Genomic DNA, 25,066 nt, shown 5'->3' on the forward strand with positions numbered 1-25,066 from the left:
TGCCCTGTTGGCCCCTGAGGGATGCTACTCCGGCTGACGCCGCAGGCCGCACCGGCTATACTGGGGCACTGGGACCAGTGCGGCTCCAGCGCACATACAGGGCTTCTCCCAGTGCATCGCGGATGCCAGCAACTCGCCCAGCGTCAAAAGGCTAATCCCAGCGTTTTTCTTCCATCGCACCAGTGCAGCCAGTGTCTTCCCGTTACTGCTCCAGTGAATATCGCAGACCTCCAGCGTGTCCAGCAGATTCAGTGCAAAACCAGCGCGAAAATCTTACTGGTTTCGCACTGGAGACGCTGGTTTTTGCAATTATGTCCCATACAATTACGAGCTGCAATTGAGATGATTTAGGAAACACTACAGTGGTATAACACTCCGTGTAGCATTTGGAATAATGAAGCAAATATTTCATGGCGTAAAACTGGCGTTTTAATATTGGACATTGCCGTGTCTTGAAAGAAGCATGCCACGGCTGGCAAGCAGTAACCGAGAGAGAGGTTTATTGCGATCCGGCCATCGACTGCCGGCCGCATATACAGTGCAGTGGGCTTTGATCAAGTTGCAAAGCTGTGACAAGGGGGCGGATACAAGGGGGCGGCACCCCAACGCCGACACGTGTCCATGAGCTGGCTGTTTTCGTATCAGCCAAACACTACATTCTACCCTCCCTAGACAATGCTATCTTTACAGCGTTTTACAGGTGTCGCAAAGAAACAAGTTTCCTTTTTTTTATACAAATGTAATTTAAGCACTTCCACTGTTAGAAACATTTCCGTAACGTCCACTGACGCCTCAGGGCTGAGAAGTGTACCGATCCGGGGGACGTCTTTGTCTTGTCGGATAACGAGGCCCCGTGGCGGCTTCGAGGCCGCTTACTTTGGCAGAATGTCCCGCCTCGTGATTGCAGTCTTCGGGATAGGAGGACTCGGTCGAGAGTCCTTGCCTTGTAGCAAGCTGGGTCGTCCCGGTCTTCTACACTCGTGCTGGCTGCTTGTGTGGTGCGCGGTTCTGTAGCCGAAGCCTGATGGAGAATTTTGCCATATCGCTGCTGTAGCCCTGGTCGTCCGACGCTGTTTGTGTCAGCCTCCCTTGCGCGGATGTGGTCTTGATGCCTGTTCCATTCCCTGACTTTACCTGGCGTCTTCACCTGTAACACATAAGCCACTGGTCCTGCGCGGGAGGTCACCACAGCCTCTAACCATCTTGGACCTTCTCTAGAGTTTCTGACAAACACTTTGTCATCCTCGGCGAAGGTTCTCAGAAATTCCCTTCGCCTACGCGCCTGTTGGAACTGCTTTTGCTCGATTATTGACCGAGTGTCAGGCTTCAGTAAATTGAAGCCGCGTTCGAAGGGGCCTCCCCTAATAAAAGCGAAGCAATAGACTGCTGATTGGTCGCGTGCGGAGTGTTCCTGTACACTAGGAGGAAACTGGCCAGTCTCTGTTCAATGGATCGGCATTTCAAATCTTTGCGGAGGGCTTTCTTCATTGTGCGTACAAATCTTTCAGTGAGACCGTTAGTGGATGGATGGTATGGAGCAGAAGAACATGTTTTATTCCATTCACCTTGAGGAATAACAAGTTCTTCGCTGCAAAACTGCGGCCCGTTATCGGATATGATGAGTTCTCGTAACCCAAAACGGCTGAAGAGGACACGAAGGTAACAGATAGTAGCTTCGACCGAAGGCGATGGCATGAATAAAACCTCTGTTCACTTTGAATGGGCATCTACCACCAAAATATTGCGTTGAAGAAACGGGCCAGCAAAGTTGAGGTGGAGTCTGGACCAAGGCCTTGCAGACCAAGCCCACGGATGAAGGGAAGCTTGGGTAGACAGCGCACGTTGCGGCTGGCACGCTGCACACGTTCGGACGGTGCTCTCGATGTCAGTTTTAATTCCTGGCCACCAGACGTAGCTTCTGGCAACTCATCCGCACAACGCCTGGATGCCCCTTCTGTAGTTCTTCCAGGATAGTCTTGTGTAACGAGCGAGGAATCACAATGCGCATGCCCCAGAATAAACATCTGCAGTGTACTGACAGCTCCAGCTTTTTCATAACGAAAGATTTCATGTCTTCATTTGTCTCCGGCTTGAGCCATTGCCGCGTAACCACGTGAAGCACTCGGCGTAGCGTAGGGTCTCGCGATGTGTCTCGCGCAAGGTCCGAGCTTTTCACCGGAAAAGTTTCCCATCCAAGCGCATAGCAAGCGGTTACCTCATCGCCGTCTCTCCGCTATCGGGCAGTGGTAGACGTTACAGACAGTCTGCTTCTATGTTACTGTCTCCTGAGCGATAGACTAGGTCGTAACGATAAACAGACAGCATGATGGCCCACCTCTGGAACCGCGCAGCTGCAATGCTCGGTATTCCATTCTTTGGACCAAGGATCGTATGTAAAGGCTTGTGATCAGTTAGAAAGTTGAATAGTCTTCATAAATGTAGTAATGAAATTTCTTAAGGGCGAAGACTAAAGCCAAGGCTTCGCGCTCTAGCATGCTGTAGTCCCGCTTACTTCGAGATAACGCGCGTGACGCAAACATGATCGGCCGTCTGGAGCAGTCTTGTTCCACCTTCGCTAAAACAGCGCATAGCCCATAGCATGAAGCATCACACACTACCTGAAGCTGGGCTTCTGGATCGTAGTGTGCTAACACCGGTGCTTTTTATAGTAACGCTTTTACTTTTTTAAATGAAATGTCACACGTTCCACTCCATACCCACGGTGTATTCTTATAGAGCAGCTGATTGAATGGAAATAGAACTGTTGACAACTCAAAGAATGTTTTCGTAGTACGTTACCATACCGGTGAACGCTTTCAGCTGCTTTTTATCGGTGGGGATAGGAGCTTCTATTAGGAATAGGAATTCCGGCAATTCTATTTTCAAACATTCGCACTTCTCTGCCTTAATCCGCACGCCCCTTTCCTGTAACCGGGATAGGAGGGATTCTAAATTCTCAAGGTGTTCCTTTTTGTTTCGGCCCATGACAAGAATATCATCCAGGTAGCATATCACCCCTTTCAGTCCTTTTACCACGTTGTCCATAATCGTTTGAAAAATGGCTGGAGTTGATGCAACCCTTAACGCTAGCATTTTTACTGCGAATAACCCTTTGTGCGCATCCAGGGTGAGGTACTAGCGGCAGTCCTTGTCCATTACCACTTGCTGGTACGATCGATTCAGGTCAATCTTTGAGAAAACTTGACCTTTCGCAAGGTTGGAGAGATTTCTTCAATCCTTGGTAATGAATAGTTGTCGATCTGTAAGCATGGGTTCAACAATGCCTTGCAATCTCCGCATATGCGTACGCTGCCATCTCTCTTTACCGCTGGCAAAGTTTGTGAGGCAAAATGACTATTAGAAATTTGCTCAATTACGCCAAGACCCACCAACTTTTCTAGTTTTTTCTCCACTGGTGCTTTCAATGCGAACGGAATGCTCCTAGCTTTACAAAGCTTTGGCTGTTCATCTGACTTGATGGACAGTTGAGCTTACTCACCTTTAATTTCTCCAAGTTCATCGACGGACAACTGGGGGTGCCGGTACAAGACTACTTTCCAGGCGCGCGATCTTGCGCATCCATGCGATTGGCGCTATTCCAATCTAGCCTGAGCTTATGCATCCAGTCCCTCCTGGTGCATGTCCCTCCTGGCGCAGAATGTGCAAAAGTAGTTGGTGAGACTGACTAATGCTTTACAATCACTGACCACCCCCTCTGAACGCACGCACTCTCATGTGTACGTATGAAGCACTGCCGAAGCCGGGCGTAACTTCATCTGCGGGAAACAGGAGAGAAAAAGCCGATGCGGCATCACCGATACTGCTGCCCCCGTGTCTAGTTCCATTTTGAGTGGCACCCATTGAACACGCACTGTAGAGCATATCGGTTCCTGCCGCGGTCTGTCCAGTGTAGCCTGGAGCAGTGGCTACACATCGGCCTCTGTCTCGGACACGCCGAATCTTTGCCTTCTGCTGTCTTTTCGTTCCGTATCTTGTCTCGTCTTTTTTGAAGTGTGCGAATTAAACGTCGGCTGAGAGCGGCACTCTTTTTGGATGTGTCCTACACGGTGGCATCGGAAACAAGTTGCTGTTCAGAAACAGCAGTCACGATTGCGATGACCCGAGCCGCATCGAGAGCATGGAGAGTCTTTTCGTAGGCGGCTGCCCTCTGCAGCAAAATTTAGGAGGCTCTCTTGGGCTCTTCCAGTCGGTCGGCTCTCAGTTACATTCTTCGAAGACGCTTATATTAATAACGCAATTTCCATTGCCTTTTTTTTAAATGTCAGTGACGCATCCTCAACACAAAGACTCATTTGTATGTCGGCCCGGGCCAAGCCACGCACGAACCTGTCCTTGAGAGTCTTCTAGGCTCGCTCTGAAGTCGCACGTGTCTGCGGATTTTTTGAGGTCTGCCACGAAATTCGCAATGCTGTCCGACTCTGTTTTCCGGTGAAACTGCTCTTTCTGCGATAACAGACGACCTGGGTAAAGTATGCTCTCGTAAAGCTTTCTGAAGTTCGGACAAAGACTAGCCGGCGTATTAGGTGCGATTAAGCTCTTCAATTTTTTATAAGTCTTCGGACCCACAATACTCAGACAAACGTCTACTTTGCTGCCATCTGGAATGTAATTCACACGCAAGAATGCATTTATACTCGCTTGGTATATTTCCCAATATGACAGATTGCTCGAAAGGTTCCACTTGCCCAATACCAAATTCTCGCCATCCTGGATGCGTCCGGGTCGCTCAGCGATGGCTTATCTACGCTGGCTTGTACCTTGCTTTTCACGGTCCCTGTAGAGGCAGTCATCCGTCCGCCGGGGATCCCATCCTCGTTGCCAGGAAGATGCTGTGTCTTGGAAGAAGCATGCCACGGCAGCCAAGCAGTAACCGAGAATGGTTTATTGCGATCCGGACGAACGTTCCGCTGGCCATCGGCTTCCTGCCTTATATACAGTGCAGCGGGCTTTTATGAAGATGCAAAGCTGTGACAAGGGGGCGGCATCCCAACGCCGACACGTGTCCATGAGCGGCTGTTTTCTTATCAGCCAAACACTACAGACATTTTCTGAGTTCGAATTAGGCGCGCATAATGTATGATTTTGTCATCCAGGTTTTGAGCCGTTATCTACGCCAGTGAATTCTCTACTGTCCAGTATTTCAAAACTGCTGATCGAGCAGCTAATCCCAGGCATGAGCATGTAAATATTCGACTGTTTAAAAACATTTCTTTCCTCATGAGTGTCGTCATCAGAGCATGTCACCAGAGCGTGTCCTCACGAGTTGCCTCTTAGGAAAAAATATGGCGTCCTCACCAAGATTTGAATCACCAGTTCCTTCCGAGCGCGTTGTCCACTATTCTACACCGACTTACTGCGAAAGTATCCGTAACTCTCCTTGTTTTGAATAACACGCTTGAAGGACATGCCATGAATCGAATCATCATCTTTCCATGCATGTCTCACCAGTGCGCGCTAACAACTACTGTATGCCGACCTCTTTCGAACGTTTGCATAATTCTCCTTGTCTAGCGTGAGGATGCTGAAAGGTGTTGAGGGAAAGAAACAAATCAGCATTGTAAAACACAAAAATCAATAACAATTGACTGGAACATTATTAAACTAAGCAAGACCTAAAATAAGAAAGAAGTAAACAATAAAATAAAAATAAAAATGGCGATTGTCACAGAAGTAGCAACAACGCTTTCGTATTTATCCGGGGCAGTTTTTGTTCCGCCACTACTCGTAGCTATCAAGTTGGAGCACAGCTTCACATTTTCGTATAAACTACGCGAAGAACGACATTTTGGATACTGTGGAGCTGTTGTGAAGCTTTTTAAATGTCTATATTTCAGCCTCTGTGTTGACGCTAAAATTTGGTTTTCGCGAGGTTTGACTTCCGAGCGATCTGTGTTTTTAGGCGAACATAATGCAAAAACGTATTCTTTCTGTTTTCTACAACCCTAAGAGCGGGAAACTGTACGGTTTGTCCCATCTTGGTTCATTTATTAAACGCAAACGGCGATAAAAAGGACAACAGGAGCGAACTGATGCCATTGATTTGTATCTTCAGTATAACTAAGAATGCGTGATCAATTGACTATGTTCTTTCTGACTTTAATTAAACATCATTTTGTTCTGGTTTTAAATCTATATCAATCTTTAAGAATGACGTACTCACCCAAAAAGCCGTCCGTACTTTTGGTAATTTTCATGGTCAAGCTGATGTTGGGGCTAGATATAAAAAAAAAACATTCACTTTGTTTTTTGTATGTTCATGTCAAAAGCACAACAATGCATGTAGAATCAAACACCGACCAGAAGGTACTGCCACAGCAATAACATTAGCGCCATTTACCGGCGACCAGACCTGCGGTATCTCGAAACGCGGCGCTGCGATTCGCAGACATGCCTGTCTAGCCGTTGTCATTTCTGCTGCCCAGGGGTAAACGGCAGGATGTAAGCGTGCACCGCCCGATCGTCGAAGCGCCGACCTCACGTGACTGTGAATGTGGCATTTCGTTTTGGCACAGTCTTCACTAGCAACGCTAGTTTTTCTTTTTTTTTACGTTTATGTACATGTTAAAGAAAGGAAAAGGTTGGACAGAAAAATAAATATTTCTGCGCCGTGACAGGCTACTCAAACCCCCCTAGTACTGAAGAATGGGAACTGCTCGATATACTCGTTATCATTCTCTCCGTCACCCGCAGCGCCACGCGCTCTCATTCCGGTGATCTGGTAATCCGCCACGTGTGCTGACCTTTTTTACTCACGCCTGTACGGCTACTGATGTTTCAGATATATTAGTTCAGTTGGACGTTGTTTGAGTGGGGCGACGTCCCAGAGTACTAACATATAAGAGTGCCTAAAATGTTCGATACATGCTAGCCGTTATTTGGACTTCAAGACGGTTGATAAAAATCGTTAAATGTTGAATGCTTCTTGAGTTCACAATGATTATTTCTCGCGGCCAAAAGAAATCAGATGTTCTGAGCAGTCGAAATTCCCATGTTCATATAAGTGATCAGCACCATGAGGCATGTGGAGTAATTCGGGCAAACAAGAAGGGTGTTACGAGATATTTTGTGCAGATTATGAGAGCCTTGTTTAAAACTTGAATTTTTCGCATATTCTCTTTTTGCGGCTTCTCTCGGCAGGCGTGTAGGTTTTCGCTATTTATTTTCAACAGCGTACCCCAATGGCTTCCTGCGGCAGTGTTAATTGCCTGTTGTAAGTGATGGAGAAACTTTAGAAGCAAAATTTTACTACGTATACGAATCTTGAACCATTTCTATCATTATGCAGGTAAAACTGCCTTTCAAAATTCAACAGTTGCCACCAAATATTTAAAAATAGTTCCACTCCATTCGCCTTTTGCGCACATCTTAATTCTTCATTGCGAGCTCCGAAAAAATCTTGGAAGCCAAATTTCGCTAGGAATCGGAAGCTTACATTATTCAAGAGACAATGTGGGTATCAGACCTTTAGAACATGCCCCTCGTCCGATTATATAAAGGAGTGCCAGAAAGCTGAGCTTGGTCCTGATTTACTGGTCTTCGTCGCCACAAGTCTAACGTCGAACATGATCAGCCTTCCTAAAGCTCTGAGTTAAGGTACACCGAAATACAATTTGTCGTATCACGATTCAGAAGAGACGGGCAAGAAAAGAATTGTGTACTTGAGGAGCCTCAACTGAACGCTACAACTACATGAACCGTTGCCGACGTCAGAAGAAAATTGCTTACAATGACAAAGAATTGGAAGAGGTCTGAGAGATAAAGCAGTAAGAAAATAAATATGACTGTCAAGAAACTTAATAGATAAGATGATACTATTCCGCGACCTGAGCTTAAGGGAGCATTGATAAAAGACGTTCGAGCACAAAGGAAATATCGGTGGGAGGGTACTTGGGGCAAGGTGGCAAATAAACCATGTTTAGTTGTTATTTTTCAGTCATACATTTTATGAATAAGAAGTTACCTACATTCGTATAACAGTAGCAATTCCTGTTCCGCAAAAGAGCCTGTTTAAATTACTTCTAAATTAAAACAAATATCTCAGAAAAACACCCTATTACCTTCAATTGAAATTTAAGTAGCGGCTGGTATGAGTGGGCTTCCTGTACACATTGAAGTTTAGGCCTCCTCCTTGTGTTGAAATTAGGACGTCAAAGAATTGTAACTGGTTCTCCTCTTTTTCCCGCTCAAAAGTGAACTGGATAGAGGGTCAACCGAGTTCAGGTGCGCAATGAAAACTTCTGATTTTTTTTATCATGCAAAGGCAGTCGTCGACGTACCTCCTAAAAACGTTTGGCTTTTTTTGGAAAGATTGGAGGGCCTTTCTTCAATGGCCTCCATTGGTAAATTGGAAGCAGTGACTGAGATCGCGGCACCCAGCGGCACCCATAGTTTGTCAAATTCACCAGGCGGAGTTCCGCCGAAGATGATCTCGTTCAAGTCATTGTAGTCTTTACTACTTTCGTCTCGAAATCTCCGGAAATGGAACAGAGTGACCTGGGGGGTGCTAACTTAACATTTTCTCATGATCGTCTGTTGCATCTTCATCGACGTGAGCTATATTTCAGAAATTTTACATTACGTTGAGAGCCACGGCAGACAAAGCTGTGCAAAGCACTTATTAGTGTTAGTGGCACCAATACTCTTCGATCCGCGCTCAATTTGCTTGAAAATGAGTTTTAATTCAGGCTATTTTGTGTTATTGTTCTCTGAGTAGGACTTAAATTCTAAACCTACCGGAAAAACAAATATCTTCCCAGCGAAGACTTTTACAGCCCTGGTACACTAACTCTTTATTGTGATTGTCACATTTTCGGTCTTGTATCTTTTCCGAAACTGTTTCCTACAGCTGTGTGTTCTACCTTTATTCAAACAAAGTACCTATATAAATTGTGTAGGCTACGAGCAGAGATTACTAGTAAACGAGTATTCTATACTGTGTTCTCGTATGTGCGCTGTATTGTTTTTCTTTTTTGGTGCCTTGAATGTTTTAAAAGCAACAACTATAACTATGTGAACAAGAAGTATTCTTAAGACGTTTTAGGGGCCGAACCATGTTTTTCTAACAGGTTGTGGTTTCTACGCGGACATAGGCCACCAACCACTGCGGGTTCAAGCGTGGCGCGAGCCGAAGCTCCCATCAGCCGTCACCACGCGCGCACAGAAACACCGCAGCGCGCACTCAACCTCCACCGGGAGGAGAGCACTTCGCTGCAAGGACACAAGCCTCCAAGTTCACAAAGGAGACGTTTATTGAAACGTCATCCTCCAGCGGCACGTGCGCGTGCGCGCGCGCGCGCACGCGCACACGCACACGAACACACACACACACACACACACACACACACACACACACACACACACACACACACACACACACACACACACACACACACACACACACACACACACACACGCGCGCGCGCGCGCGCGCGCACACGCACACACGCACACACACACACGCACACGCACACGCACACGCACACACACGCACACACACACATACACACACACACACACACACACACACACACACACACACACACACACACACACACACACACACACACACACACACACACACACACACACACACACACACACACACACACACACACACACACACACACACACACACACACACACACACACACACACGCGCGCTAAGTCACCGTGTCCCGGGAGCGCGCGAGGAGCAAGGCTCCCCTGCGCGCACGAAGTGACACTGAGTGCGCGCCGCAAGCACGCAAGGACGTGCTGTGATCTCTCTTTCTCGCAGTGACAAAAGGGTTCCTTTGAGAGAGAGTGGGCTAACACCGCAAGGTACGCCTGTTGCGGATCGTTGGATCACGATCGACAGGCTCGAGTTGCGCTCTCAGGTACGACACGGAGCAGACGAACTCGAGTACACACTGGTCTGCGCGGACAAAGGCCGGCAGACAAGAACAGTTGCGTACGCACCTTGCGATGTCTCGGAGGAGCCTCCCTTGGGCCCCGCTCGGAGGGTCGCGCGAGCGCGGCCGTCGAAGCGGTGCCGTGTTCCCGCCAAAAGGCTCCAATGGGAACAGCCACTGGGACGCCAGGGCGGAGCTGTGGCCCGACAGTAACAAGTCGTCTGAGCCTCTCTCAGCCGCCTCAGGCGGGAGAAAGGGAACGAGGAGAACAACATGGCACGGCGGCGGCCGCTCAAAGGGCAGCCGCGGCAAGCCCGAATCCCACAAGGTCTATTAAAATAAACTATGTAGTAATAAAGGAAGAATGAATGATCACAGGGAGAAGAATGTAAGTAAAACAATATCTACCTCATTATTTATAAACTAAGAAACAGTGCTTGATTACGGTAGCTGGAAAGTAGCCCACAGCACATTAGTGAAGCATGATCTTTTTCTATCGAAAATAGCAGCAGGGAATAACTTTTTTATTTTTTAAAAGGGTCACTCATAGCAAATCAGAACTTCTCAAAATAAAACCTAATTGGTTGAAGTAGCTCGTGAGCACATTTTTGTAACTCAAAACTGGGAAGAAATTATGTTCATGATCGCGTCCTCCCGAAACGTCTAGATAGCGGGTGTTGCAGTTAAATTGGCATTCCGTCCTTAGCTATGAAGTCTAAATTATATGGGCAGAAAATATAGCACTAATATGGCTTTTATTATGTGCGTTTGGCGAGAACGGCGTGACCGTACGATAGCACTGAGCATATCAATTGTATTTTTGAGACCCTTGACGCACCTTTCATATTCGCTTAACAGAAAATCCTCTGCTTTCAATACTACTGACGCCTTTTCACTTTTACAAGTCTTTTGCTCCTTTAGGTAGCTTTTATTCCGGTTTACTCAACTATTTTGGATGAGAACAGGCTATTCTTCAAAGCGTTTTAGTTTTGCTTAACCTGTCAATAATTATGACTTATTCGCCAAATATTGTAGAATAATGGCCCTTTGAACAACGTTCAAAATTCTACACAATAAAAGAACAGACAGACCATGAAAGGGGCTAGGCTAACGTGCCCATTATCAATCATGCGATTTTTTAATGATTTTTTTAGCTGCAGTTGCATTACGAAATGTGCCGAAATGTTAAGCTAATTCACTAATTCACTGAGTGACGGGAACCGCATCCGCACTTGTTTTTGAAAAACATCCAGTGGATGTAGCATTTTTGAAGTGGTCGCCAGTGAGGAACGTAGATGAATTGGGACCCTGCAATAGTGCGGAACCCGCATTTCTACTATTGATACAAGAATTAGTATGCAATGCAAGAAGTGCGTATACAAGAACAAATTTTAGTTACGAAATAAAGGGTCCCAGTATAAAAGGCAGCCTGTCGAAATTAGTTCTATCATATACATCAGCCCGCGTCTCACTCCACTCTTCCCGAGTAATGCGCTCGAAACAAACTGCAAAATTCCTGAAGTTGTGAAACTCCGCGATGGTGGCTCAGCGGTTTCCGTGCTTGAATTCTGAGCCCAGGGATGAAAGTTCCTTATCGATTGTAGCACGCGGTTTTTGACGGACGCGAAAAGCAAAGTGCTCGTCTAATATTCAGTGTCATTGCAGGTCAAAGAACCTCAACTGCTCGAAATTTCCAGTGTCCTCGATTACGTGATGCTCTGTACCCTGAGTCCCTTTCAGGCGGGAAACCTACAGTATAACCAGACTGCCAGGTCAGTTATAAAGGCGATAGGTGCATACCAAGTCATCTGGGGTACTCCGAAGACCCAACCTCGTTTATAAATTAATAAAGCTCTCATATATAACGAACTTGTAACCTCAGTTATAATTAAGATGCTAATGTAGATGAAGGCCTAACACCAGGTAGCTTCCAGCTACGTTTAATACCCGGCTGTCCTTACGTTTGTCGATGTAGCAACATGGCGATCTGTCTCCATCTCGCACTCCCAGTCCCTCAAACCACTTTTTCCTTCTAGTTCTTCTGCTTGCTGATTTCAGAACGAATCTGCAACACGCTCCGCGCCCTGAGGTGAGAGGTTATCTAGAAGAGCACCACCACTGCCGAACAAGATGGATTTATAAAGGCCGTGCAGCACAGACTGGAATCACACCATAGCCTACATTCTGTCCAAGTTCTTTTGAGCATTCTTCTGCTAAACGCCCTACAACATACTGCACTCATTCGTCGGCTGAGTGACTACAGTACACAACTCAACATCAATCACTTCGCGTAGGAGTGTGTAATGTGCCACCATCTGAGTAGGTTTCGGCAGCCTGTGGCAACCATTGCTTTTGGAACCCTGCAAAGACTTTCAGGGGTTCAAGTTCTGTTAACCGTGAACAGAGCACCACCCCTCCTGGTATCACAACTTGACACCACTTGCTTGCGTCCAGGCGACGTCCTACTTTGAGTGAAAAGGTCCATCAGCTGCTCCGCATTTTCTGGAACATTGACAATCTCAATGCCCACAGTACTGATTTTCCATCCGTTTCTGCTTGGCATCTGGCTTTAGGCACACTCTATAAAGCTCTAGCTCGCTCACACTCTTACTGGTGACCCTCAGGCAGAGCTCTATGGCGCCAAGGTGGAAAAGTTGGCGGTACAAGGGAATATGCGCAGAACTTGGATGTCTGCTGTTGGAGCCTCCCTCCTTGTCATGGATTTCCATGCTCAGCTTGTGAACAAAAAATGCAATTTTTTCAAACAAGATATTTTTCTGGCTCCGTCCCACTTCACTTTAAACATAATCGGAATTTATCTTATTTACCTTCATAGCATGGTGATTTCATTGCACAACTGAAAGTCCTACACACGCATCCTTGATGTCAACACTGAAAAAACTCACGCACACACACTGGCACAACACAGCATAACACTTGACGCATTCCTCAGTTTCCACCGTGCTCTTTTCCTGTCACTGGCCTTTTTCTCTTCCTATGTCTGTGAAACAGTGAGCGGCATTTTTCCAAAATTCTCGATGGGCAGCTTTCTTCTCTCAACGTCTGTGGGAGCTGAATTATTGCTCGCTGCATTACAGTATGCACTGCTTGTGTTTGTTTAATGAGACAAGAAATTAGCCCATCGTTTTCTAGCTTTGCGTCTTTCGCAGGGTCTACTAACGTCGTCGTGCCAGCTAGAATTATTGCTGCGGGTCTTCCCCTCCCAAGTACTCCCTAGAAGTTGCAGTCATGAGCTCTTCGAGGGACGCTTAGTATTTATGCTGTGTGCTGCCTTTCATGTCTTGTGTACAGCCACTGAATGTACTTTCATCATCCTATGTTGACGGTTTCTGCGGGCCATGATTTAAGTCATCCTCATTACAGCCTATGAGCTTCACGTTGAAAGTCTTGTAACATTCCAAGCCGATAAAGTCAATTCCATTGAATGATCGCTCCATAGGTATGTCGTCAGGCGCTTGTTCGCAGCCTCCTTTCTTTGGCGGCTCGAAAACTATCTTGCTTGTAAACTGACCAGAATCATCTGTGCGCCTTTGGATGCGTGTAATTGACTCGATGTTTTCATTACTCTTGAAGAACTCTACGTGGATTGGCCCTTTATTGCGATGCGCTTCTACCAAAGGTGTAGTCCAAAGTACTTCAGCCATTCTTAGGTCACTATTATCTATAACTCTGAGCGATGTCTTAGTGTAATCAGGTTCCTCAAATAATGCCTTTGGAGCAGACGCGGGAAAATGGAAGTCAGGCATCGATGTGACCGCGGTGGAACTTTGTACTTCTTTTTCTTTAAGCTGAGTGGCCGAAACAATGGTTAAATCGAAAGGTGATTCGGGGAAAATGTCCGGTAAAACTGCTGTCTTCGTAGAAAAATGGGTCTTGGCCGCACCCTCACGCGCATGAACGTTCTCGATGTGGTCACAGAGAAGCGTCATGATCTGCGCAGCAGTTTTCTCGTACTCAAATGCAGCTGCTGCGTCTTATTCTGCACAAACGTCGCCTTTAAAAGCCTGCAGCTTCTCGTTCAGCATGCGCAAGCAGTTGTTACATGCTTTTAGTCTCGCTTGGATAAGCTTTAGCGCAAGTACAGGGTCTTGAATATTTGGGGGCTAGGATTAAAAAAATTCCTATGCAAAATCTACTACCCCATTCGAGCTGAAATAACATTCACAAAGTAGCAAAATATAGTCTACGTTATCTGATAAGTGATTCAACATCGACACTTGCCTAGATTTTCCGAAATCGAGAAAAAACTGCTCTCGGTGGGGTGCACAATTTTCTCAGAAGAGAGTCAAAAAGCTATTTTGACATGATACGTCATCTGTCGAGCAGTGAGACAAGCTCCATCCCGGCCGTTGGTGTGCTTGCTTCGCTGCCCGACAGATGACGCACCATGTCAAAATAGCTTTTTGATTCTCTTCTGCGAAAATTGTGCACGCCTCCGAGAGCAGTTTTTTCTCGATTTCGGGAAATCTAGGCAACTGCCGATGTTGAATCACTTATCAGATTACGTAGACGATATTTTGCTACTTTGTGAACGTTACTTACGCTCGAATGGGGTAGTAGATTTTGCATAGGAATTTTTTAAATCCTGGCTCCCAAACATTCAAGACGCTTATATTTTCTGCGTTCCAATTCAAAAGTGCTCTTCGCTGATGAAACTGCCGGGTCAGAAAAGCTCGTTGAATATCCTTTCTATGCACTCCATGGCGTATCTCTGAAGCCCTGTTTTTTCTGTCGGGTGGAGTTCGGTGGCGGAGCTCCTCGTATCTTCCTGGACGTCTAGGTCGTTTTTCTTGCAACCTTCAGGAAGGATCGGAGGAGGAGCTCACGTTACCTTCCTGGGTTTTGGCACCAACAATATTGTCGAAGAAGGGCTCACACCATACGCCTCCAGCTACGTTTAACACCCGGCTGTCCTTACGTTTGTCGATATACCAACATGGCGGTCAGTCTATATCTTGAACTCCCAATCCCTCAAACCTCTTCTTCCTCGTCGTCCCTCTGCTTGCTGATTTCAGCGCGAATCTACAACAGATGCCTCCATACTGCGTGTCTTCACTTTAACGAACATGTGGACTCGACTTTAACCAAGGTGCACGAAACTTCGTCATAACCGAGGTCAACTAACTCTTGTTATTCATGTTCAGCACCGTCGAATTGCTCGATTTGTCCTGTTTTACTGGCGCGGATCTGGAATTTGGATTGTGATTGTCAATAAAAAGATAATGATAAAAGCATTCTTCCTTAGTATAAATTGTAGATGACTTTACAAAGCGATTGATGAAATAGAGCTGGTTCTGGGCTGGCATTGCAGCGGGAATATATTATAATGGTCTTTCAACGATCCTGCTTCTTCAGCATATTATAGGTTATTTTCTGACGCAGAGTACACTTTCTTGCCGCGTGAAACACAATTTCTGTTGTCGCAAATTCCACGTCTTTATTTGCAATGACGCAGCGTCATCGAACCGGCTTGCTCATCAGAATATCAACCACGTGGAGCCCAGTTTTAAGAAAACATTGTAAAAAAACCTGACTAATAAGCCGAAGTCAATTCTACACCTATCGACCATGGCTGCCTAAATACCACTGTACGATAACATTCAAGTCAATACTTAATTTTAACTGATAACTTTGAGATATTTCTGGCCTAAAAGCTTCAAATCACGCCTTGAAAGGGCCCAGAAAATCACTACAAGACAATTCCGAAATACTACGCAAGAAATGCATTACAACGTGCAGAAAAAAAATGAAACATAGAGTGCAGTGAAATACGTTTTAGCCAAGTGAAATAGCAAGTATTTACTGACGCGTCGAATGCAATGCATCGTGGGGCAATACGCAGTTCGAGCCAAGTGGAGCGGGCGAAGCTGTCAGTTGCTGCGGTGCCGTTCTGCACTTCGCCGCCAGCTATGATACACTGCGTTATTGTCGGCTGCAGTAGCAGGAGACAGACGAAGGAGCAAAATCTGAAAAGCAACACGAATGACCATGGTTTCTTCCAGATACTGAGGATTCAGCTAAATGAGTGCGACCGCACGAAGCTGCTAACGGAAAACCGGCCCCTTGAATGGTTGGCGAGGATAAACGGGCAAAATATCAGTGCACCCCCGACAAGCACCGCGTGTGTGCAAAGGCACTTCTTGTCAAGTAAGCGCACTAGCTCAATTTGTGATGTTTAATTAGGAGATATAAAGAGCACAAAGGTTGTAGAAAGTGCATGCGGCATTTCACAAAGGCTTACTAACATTCCGGGGGCCTCAATCACATTGGTGATGGTTCTGCGCCCTAGTACGAAGCGCATAAAAAAAATCTGATTGTGGGCGCTGATTGACTTTGCAACAATCACCGAATCAATGGCTACTCCGTCTAGATGATTGTTTTGGAAATAAAATGTGCCTTCGCTAGTACGACGCAGGCACGCCTTCCAGTCATTTCGACGAGTGCAACTCAGACTGAGCTCCCTCGCTGTACTTAGGATATGCATCCAAGGCTGGCGCGACTACCGTTTCAAGCATCTGAAACCACGACGCGTGAGACGCTAACACGCGGGCAGTGCGGGTGAGAATTACTTCTGTGTTTGGCTGCACCATTTCACGAACCGAGGTGACACCTTCATTTTTTCGGCTGTTTACGAGCGCAGTTGAAGCCGAGATGTCAGCTGAAGCACCCGTGGACATTTCATGTTGGGTAGATGCGGACTCTGCGATCAAACAGTTTCGGAACAAGGTAAGTAGCATTTCAAAATAAATTCATATATTTACAGCAGCCGTCACGTTTAACAGAAGTCAGGAATCACTTGTCTAATGCAGAGTGGAGTGAGAGCTATGTGCCATTAAATTGCAAAATGTATTTCACTAAAACATTTGTCAGTTCTGCACCATTTCATGTGGATCAGATGACCTCTATCAAGGGCTCCATAAATAGAGCATAATATTCACGTCGAGATATTGTGGAGATTAACGGCACTGTGTATGTAGTTAAGTGTTTGTTGCACACTCAGAGTCGAGAAAATAGTTCGCTGGCATTATTGACACAGTATGCTCGTGTGAACGCAAACATTCCCGAATTTAGTCTTGCTTATTTTTCATTGTGAATAAAGGCGTTTCTGTAAATCCTTTATTAAAGGTACATCCAGCCAGAATGACCTCACAGCACTGCATATTCAGCAACTCGAAGAAGTGGCAAATCTTCGTGGAGATCTGAGCCAGCCAAAGAGAGCCTGGCGGCAGCAAAGGTCACCGAAGAGGCCGTTCGTGGTGATTACGAAAGGATCGCGTTCTACACCGGCTTGCCATCCTTTACGGCATTTTCTTTTTTTTTCTTTAACTTGCTGAAGGGCCAGGCTGCTCACTCTGCGAAAAATGTGTTGACAAATTTTGAGGAGACCTGGTTATATTCCTCATGAGGATGAAGCTGGGAGCCGAAATGTAGGACTTGTCATGCCCTTTTGGTGCTTCCCAGCCCACTGCTTCTCGGATTTGTGACCAATGGCTGGACCTTTGCAGTAATCACCTTGTCATTTGCACGAGTCTCCAAGAAGGAAGATATAATGGAAATAATGCCAGCTGCCTTTCTTAAAAACTTTGAGTTGAATGTCAGAGTCATTTTTGGCTATTTTGAAGTATTCATCGTCATGTCAATCTCACTACTACCACTTGCAGATATAAGGTCTCACTACAAAACACCGCGATACCATAAAAGTAATGTTGGGGATCTCCCCACAACGAATGTTCACATGCATTTCGGAAGCATCTGGTAGGCATGCCAGCGATAAGCAGATCACAAAGGACAGTGGTGTCCTTTATCTGCTGGACCGAGGAGATATAGTCTTAGCAGACCGAGGTTTTCTTATCGTTGAAAGCGTTAGCATGTGTTGCACAAAATTGACAGTGCCTGCGTTCATAAAAGGACGAAAACAGCTTTCCAGTTCTGAGGTTGAGCAGACACGTGAAATAGTTAAGGTTCGCATTCATGTGGAGCGCGTCATTGGGAGGGTTAAGAATAAGCGCACACTATTGATGCATGCCTTCCGGTCGATGTTTTGAGAAATAATGCCATCAATGAATATGTCATTAATAAAATTGCTAGGTTCTGCTGCTCACTAACAAATTTATGCAACTTGGTGCAGCCATTTTGGTTAACTTATTCTGGCGACGTAAAAGCAGGCCTCATTCTTCAAAGCATGGTGTGCAAGTTGGTAGCTCTCGACTTATCCTGTGTGGCTGGGTGTTTGTGAGTTGCCTTTTACACAGGACTACCAAAATTGATGGCATTATATTTCCCTTTTAACCTGCTGAAAGACCATTCCGATTACTGTGAGATTAGAAACTACTGAAACTAAGTCAACCTAGACTGCTTTGAGATATTGACAAACCGAGCTCACTAATGCCACGTGCAGAAACGTGGTCTCAATGGTAAATAAATAACAATATTGGTAAATTATTGTTTAGAATCTGGATACAAGGATTGGTTACATTTATTTCCCAATCATTTGTAGGGCGTACCAGTGACAAGCTGATCGCTGAGGAAAATGGAGTGCTTAATTTTTTAAATAGAAGGGACATCACTTTAGCAGACAGGGGCTCATAGCTGAAAGTGTTGTGCAAAACTATTAATCCATGCATATATAAAGAGGAAAAGGCAGATTTCGAGTTCAGAGGTTAAATGAACCTGAGAAATAGCTAATGTCCGCGTTGATGCTGAGCATTTGATTGAAATGATGAAGATAAAAAGGACAATATTAAAAAAAGTCTTATAGTAGAACTTCTAAGAAATAATTCCAGCGGCCAATGTGCAATCAACAAAATTACTAGTTTGCTGCGTCTTAATAAACTTGTGTAACTGAGTGCGGCTAGTGGATTGATGTCTACCTGAGGAATTTATGCTCATGTGTCAAACCTCTGTGTTGAGCATCGTGAAACCACCTTTATTCCTTTATTGCATTTGTGATTCCGAATCCTTCGCTAAGTATTCGTCAAGGCTTGGTGTTCCATGCTGAACGCCTTTACACACGCATAGAAATTACAGGAAGTGTCTCTATAAAAACAAGGCTCAAACAATTAAGCATTATAATGCACGTAACAGTTGTAAAGATTAAGATGCTGTATGTCATAAGCTTCAGTGTGCTGTTTACTCGAATGTGTACGCATAGTTTTGAACATGAATTATTGACAAATATTCCCCTTGCTGTATGCTTGTTTCAATTTCAATGACTACGAAAGCACTCCTCATGACACGTCGCACTAACCCTTGCCTGAGAATGCTGTTGATCGTAAGAATGATGTGAAATTTATTGCCTCTTTGAAAAGTATGAATATTTAGTTTGCAGTATTTGCCTTTTATATTTGCGTTTTTGTTCATGGTTGTTCTCGCACTCCTGCTTGGGCTCCAGAAGTCGTCCACAGTGTTGCTAAATAAGTAAATATTGAGCCTTGCTATTCCTTTTCGATTTAAATATATAGTTTGCACTTGGGCATTACTGCGTGCCAACGGTCACAGCTTATTTTCCACCTGGATGTAATTTCTATGCATAGCATGAAGTTTGCCTGGTAAATTTCAATATGGTGACATGCATATGGAATGTCTGTCAGTTTAGTTTTTCATCTGGCTGGCAAAGTCAATTGTGAGGTTTTGTATTTGGCGCTCAAAACTTCTCAGTTTTACCTATGATATGGAGAGCTGTTAGGCGGAGGAAGAGAAAACGTAATTCGGTGAATTGCGGATCGACGTGTTTAAGGAAAAAAAACTGAATAAAGTTGATTTGATCTGAGAGATTCAGTTTAGAGCCATGCGAGGTGGCATTCCTTGGATCTGTCAAGACACTTGTGAGTGCTGTGATGTTGGCTGCATCCACTGCCTGAAGGCTGTGCCCAACGTTATATTAAGGCTTTCTAATGATGTGCTTTTGCTGTTTTTTCATTTACTTTAGCTATCAAATGTTTATTTTTTATTGTATACAATTCACTGAGCGTGCTGATATGGTTTGCTAGTGACGTTCGTTACATTTTTATATTATGAGATCATGATGCGCCACCTCCACCTATGTAAGCTGATGTCTTGCGTACCCCCGACAATCACTTTGTTTTTATAATATTAGGATGGCCTGCCTCCAACCCTGTAAGCTCAGGGTTTTGCTTACTCCCATCAGTCACATTGTTTTCTTATTCTTTCATGCTTGTGAGCAATTGTCTGCTAGATTTTAGAGAGACCAAGTCCGGCAAAACTATTTTTTGCATTTTGACATCTTCAGTCGCACCCAACTGAAATGAGACAATTTAATGATACAGTTGTCAAAGGTAATCATCTTCACCCTTTCTGGCCACCTGCAGACACAGTACATATCACCAGATGCCACATCGTCTTGAGAAGTGTTGTCCACTGCAAGATGTCTAAAGGGCAACTGAAGGTTCTGTTGACATGTTTTCACTGGTGGATCGTGCTGTTTGGGCCCCATCAATGTTTTATTTGTTACTTGAAAACCAATGTGCTACCAGTTCTGGCAGGAGAACTTTCTTCAAACATTTTTCACCGTTTTCAACTTGTGAGCAAATAAAGGTGTCGTCTTTTGGGATTCTCTGAATGTTGATTCCGGTTTTGTTCCAAAGAACTAAGTCAGTGTAGTCTGCTTTGCACACAAACATTTGGGCCTTTTTTAACACAAGCTCATCATCATGTTGCATCCCACAACTCTTCTCGCTTTGGAGCAAGTCTCTAAAGTGGGCATCCTTCACTTTCCATAGGCACTTGACTTCAACGACACCAGCACCGCAGCAAGTGAAGCTTACTAGCAAGTTGGGGTTGGTAACCACAAATAAATGTTCTGGAGACAAAAAGATAAGAATTTTGAAATTCTATTCCCTCATGAAACTGATGCACCGTTTTCAGGTAGGTTGCGAGAGCTTCTGCTTCGTCGTTCAGTCTGCCATATTGATCTACTGGAACAAGCAGTACTGGCTTCTCTGAAGTGCAGATCCGTTACATAAGAGAAAGAGAAGGTGCTTCTAGCTTAGTGTGGCAAATTTCATACAGCGTAGATGCAGCAACCCGACCAGTACTGAAAGTTAACCATATAACACTCAGTGCCTGATTCCTCGTCCTTCTATCGATGCTCTTGATGGCTTCGTCATTAATTGTCGAGGGGCTTGATATCTTGTTGCACATCTGAAAACAGCACCATAGCTTAAAACTGCTGCACTGCGATCGTAGCGCAGTCGAAGATCACTCCCAGTGCACACTAGGACAGCTGGTAGTTAAAGGTGACTGTATTTGCTATTTGTGCTCAGCATAACAGCAGTCTGCAGCCCAGATCCGGCCATGTCGTCGAAGAATTTGGTTAAATCTTCTGTGCTTGAAGGAGAAACTGGCGTTCCCGTTCTGTCGCTTGCGGTGCATCTCGTGGGAACATCGCCATCTAATCGGCGCTTCTTCATTCTCGACGACGCGAAATTCATCTCTGCAATAGGTCGCGCTTCAACCTTCCTGACGTGTGATGGAAGCCACTGGTTTGCCCCGTCTGTGCACGAGCGTTTTGTCCATACCCGCTGGCTGTGTTCGGTGTAGAAGGGCAGGGCTGCAACATGCGGATATGCCTGCCCGTTTCGTGCCATGTACACACTATGAGCCGCCAGGACTTCCCCGTCGTTGTCCGTGAAAATCCATGCTTGCACGGGAGGGGTTGAAAGGCTTTGGGAATAATTGACCAGCACAAGTAAAAAAGCGAGGAAATGCAGAGATTAACAAAATCATAAATATAAAGCTGAACGCTTGCCTGCGTTAAAATGATAACAGTGCCCTAGCCAGCTTTCTTCAACGATGCCTCTTTCACCCAGGCAATGGCACGTAATTAAGGGCCTCCAGCGGCTTCTAGGGTTTCAATTGTTTACGAGAAACAAAACTTGCCTTCAAAACAAGGTAGCCGTGAATGTCACACTTGTTGATCCGCGGCCACAGATCGACGTCCGCTGCTCAGTACCGAGTGTCGAGCGAAGACAAATCCACGCCTCATGCCTCGAGTTTGGCAGCATACTACTCCTTGTCTGCGTCGCACAAACTTTCCGAATAGGCTGCTGAGGGTATACCGGTAGGTTTCCTAGCTTCCATCTCATCTGCAGCGGATTAGTGAGCGCGTACAGACAACAAAAATACGGCGAGACACGTATTCACATGCGTATGGCTCTGCTACGCTTCCGATGCCCGACGAAAATCGATGTGGCGCCGTGTGGGCGGTGGCGTCGCTACTACGTCACACGAATACTCCCTATAGCAAGTCTGTTCTCGCCCGGAGTAGTTGCAGAATTTCTAAAATGGTGCTACCACGTTTGTATCACTTTTACGCAGTCACCTAACTTGTCTGTTTTATTGTAGAAACAATGGCATATTTATCATCAAGAAACGCTAGTATAACAGAGTAGCCTAATTTAGTTTTCCACTATAGCATTGTATGACTCGGTGAAAGCCATAAGCAAACCTCAATTGCGTTTGTAAAGCTTCACTTTGACCCCTATGAAAATTTCGCGCTTTCTAAGAATACCAAAAACACTCTGCTATGATATTCTTGGATTCGCCGTTCAATAAGTTGCGCTTTCAAGAAATAGGCGAAATAAATGGCTGACATCGGTGAAGCCCTTTACGTTTGTTCTCTCAGATTTGCATTTTTTGAGCGCAGCTACAGAACGCGTAAGGTGACACGTACGAAGGTTATGCAAGTTCCCCTCGCATAGAAAGTTCCCCTCGTACTGTCGGACCTTTAGATTCCAAAATATCCCGTTATGAAACACTGGCTTGCCGACAAACCTTCACGCTGGTATTTTAGGCGTTAAAAAAGTGACGGATCTGTGCACAAAATGCCTGCAATGAGATGCGCTTTTAAAATGCTGGCAATATTCATTGCTAACCTTTAAAAGCTGCCTTTCTTCATTTTTTTGCGATGGCGGCACGAGACAGGCGGTCCGATGTACTAAACAGTGTCTAAGGAAAAGAATTCTGCACTGTGAGAAAGAAATAACAGCCTATTAGTTTGGTGAAGGTTTGAATTTGACAGTCTCTCAGACAGAAGTAAGAAAAAGAGAGAACGTAAAATCTTGACCCCTCACCTTTACCTTTTAGAAACAATACCAAAAGTTCAAAACAAAAATCCCAGCCATTCCACCAGGATAACAACTGCCTTTATCAGTTGGAAAATGTAGGCTGCGATTTTTTTTTTTACAAGTGCTCATGGTAGACACTTAAGCTATCCTTGATAACGTCTAGCATTAATGTCCGATCTGTCTCTTTCTCGGCATTATATGGGTTTCTTTTCACGCACTACTTCCGTCATCATTGAATGTCAGTTAGCAAAGAAACAGATACTTTTTTAGCTAAATTTAAGGACCGCACTTACCACTCGTTTTGCAGCTTACAATCCGGAAAAAGAAACAATATCGCTAGACAAGCTGTTTACTCCAATACCTTTCACTGCGGCACCAATTTCTCTTTTTCCGCGTTCACTCTCACCTTCATCCCTTCTTTACGGCGCGGGTCAGGTGTCCACGGTCCAAGAGTGATAGATATTGCGCCTTTCCTTTCATGTAAGCCAGTTATCACAGCATAGATGGCCTTTATCTAAACAAAGCCGCCTGTGGCTGCGTTTTGACGGAGACGGAACGGAGGGGCAGCCTTGTGCTGTGCAATGTCAGTGCACGTCAACGATCCCCCTTTGGTCGAAATTACTCTGAATCTCTCGTTTTATCTATTGTCCCTTGCTTTCACCTCATCTCCTCACATCTAACCGCAGAAAGGATGACAAAAAATAATGTCAACCAAACTAACTGTTTCATGTGCGCACGATTTCGAAGCAAAGTATATCCGCCTGGAGCTAATAATTAATGGTAAATGCCTGCGAGAATCGTCACGATCATGAACATCTGGTTCCGTGCACTGGACTCGCACGGAACCGCAGACACATTCCCCAGCGATGTTAATTCGTGTCTGGCCTCAGTTTTTCCACCATAACACGGCAAATATTTATTCTGTACCAAAGACAAAAGGACGCGCCGGCAAGGAGCGTGTATCTGTAACCTAAAAAAAAAATTGATTTGAGAGATCTTTGCTATTATGCGCCGCCCGCATGCCACGGGCGCGATGGAATAGGGGTCGTAGAAGGTTTCCGAAGTTCTGAACCCCTCCACAACAGCGTCTCTCATAGACTGATTAGTTTTAAAACGTTAAAGCCTAAAACCTAGACTAACGAACCTGATCGTAAAAGTTTTTAGACTATTTTAGGTAACGAAAAGCGCATTACCTGCCTCAATTCACGGTTGGACACCAGCGCAAAGTGCACATACGAACTTTATACGATTTGCGAGGCTCTTAACATCCGGCTGAGTGCTTTTGCATTAAAAGCTGGCATTTGTATTAGCCCTGCGCTCTTGCTCGCTTTCCGCTGATAACCGTTCATTACAAACGCCGGTAATGCGTTCTTATGTTGTTTGCTGAGCTACCACTTTCTTCCATCCCTTAATGCATACAACTCACCTTAAAGAACAGACTCAATGTTGACCCCATAATCAGAGAAAATGGTTGGGATGCCAAGTTCTGCTTTTTCCAGTGGTTGCGACACCTTGAAAGATACCTGCGAAATCGAAGTAGACCGACAAAGAAGAAAACTAAAAAAATATATAAAAATGGGAAGGGATAATTGGGCTCATGCTTACATGACACTTAAAATCACACCACATGCTCACTCGCCCCTGTAGCGGTTCGTAATAAGCACCGGAACTGCGTGAAGCCTTGAAGCATAAACTGTTAGAGTGGCAGATGTTAGAGTGGCAGTTGTGATTAAAATTAATAAGACGGACACTGAAATGTTCCTAGCTTATATTTTCACTACGTACTAGAGAAGTCATGAACTTCATTATTGTTTTCAAGTGTTCTTGAAAAGACTGCTCAATTTCAATCTGGCCAGGACTGCACGATGGCAACCAAGGTCCGAAGATCGAAAGTATTTTTTTATGGCGAAAGCCTTTAACGACGCATATTGCAGGCTACGATTCGGTCTACACTTCCGTCACACTATAGCTAATGTGACGTCACATCCGATAAGGCGGCAATTTCGAAAATGCAGTCAGCAGAAGTCTCTCTCGTCAAACGGATGACCT

The 25,066-nt window shown here is 45.1% G+C and overlaps 1 protein-coding gene across 1 annotated transcript in view; it reads right to left on the reverse strand.

The window, feature by feature from the left end:
- Positions 1 to 24,534, reverse strand: part of LOC146200179 (cytochrome P450 3A2-like) — a 68,844-nt gene extending 44,310 nt beyond the window's left edge. The window contains exons 1-2 of the mRNA XM_084592887.1: positions 24,444 to 24,534; positions 6,182 to 6,234 (exon numbers count right to left, since the gene is read on the reverse strand). Of these exons, the coding sequence (XP_084449013.1) occupies positions 6,182 to 6,234; positions 24,444 to 24,473 (83 nt within the window). The 5' untranslated portion in view covers positions 24,474 to 24,534. The remainder of the gene's footprint in view (positions 1 to 6,181; positions 6,235 to 24,443) is intronic.
- Between the last annotated feature and the right edge of the window lie 532 nt (positions 24,535 to 25,066).

Source organism: Amblyomma maculatum, chromosome 2 (assembly GCF_055883805.1).
Source record: "Amblyomma maculatum isolate TAMU_Amacu chromosome 2, ASM5588380v1, whole genome shotgun sequence".
NCBI classification, from domain to species: Eukaryota; Metazoa; Arthropoda; class Arachnida; order Ixodida; family Ixodidae; genus Amblyomma; species Amblyomma maculatum.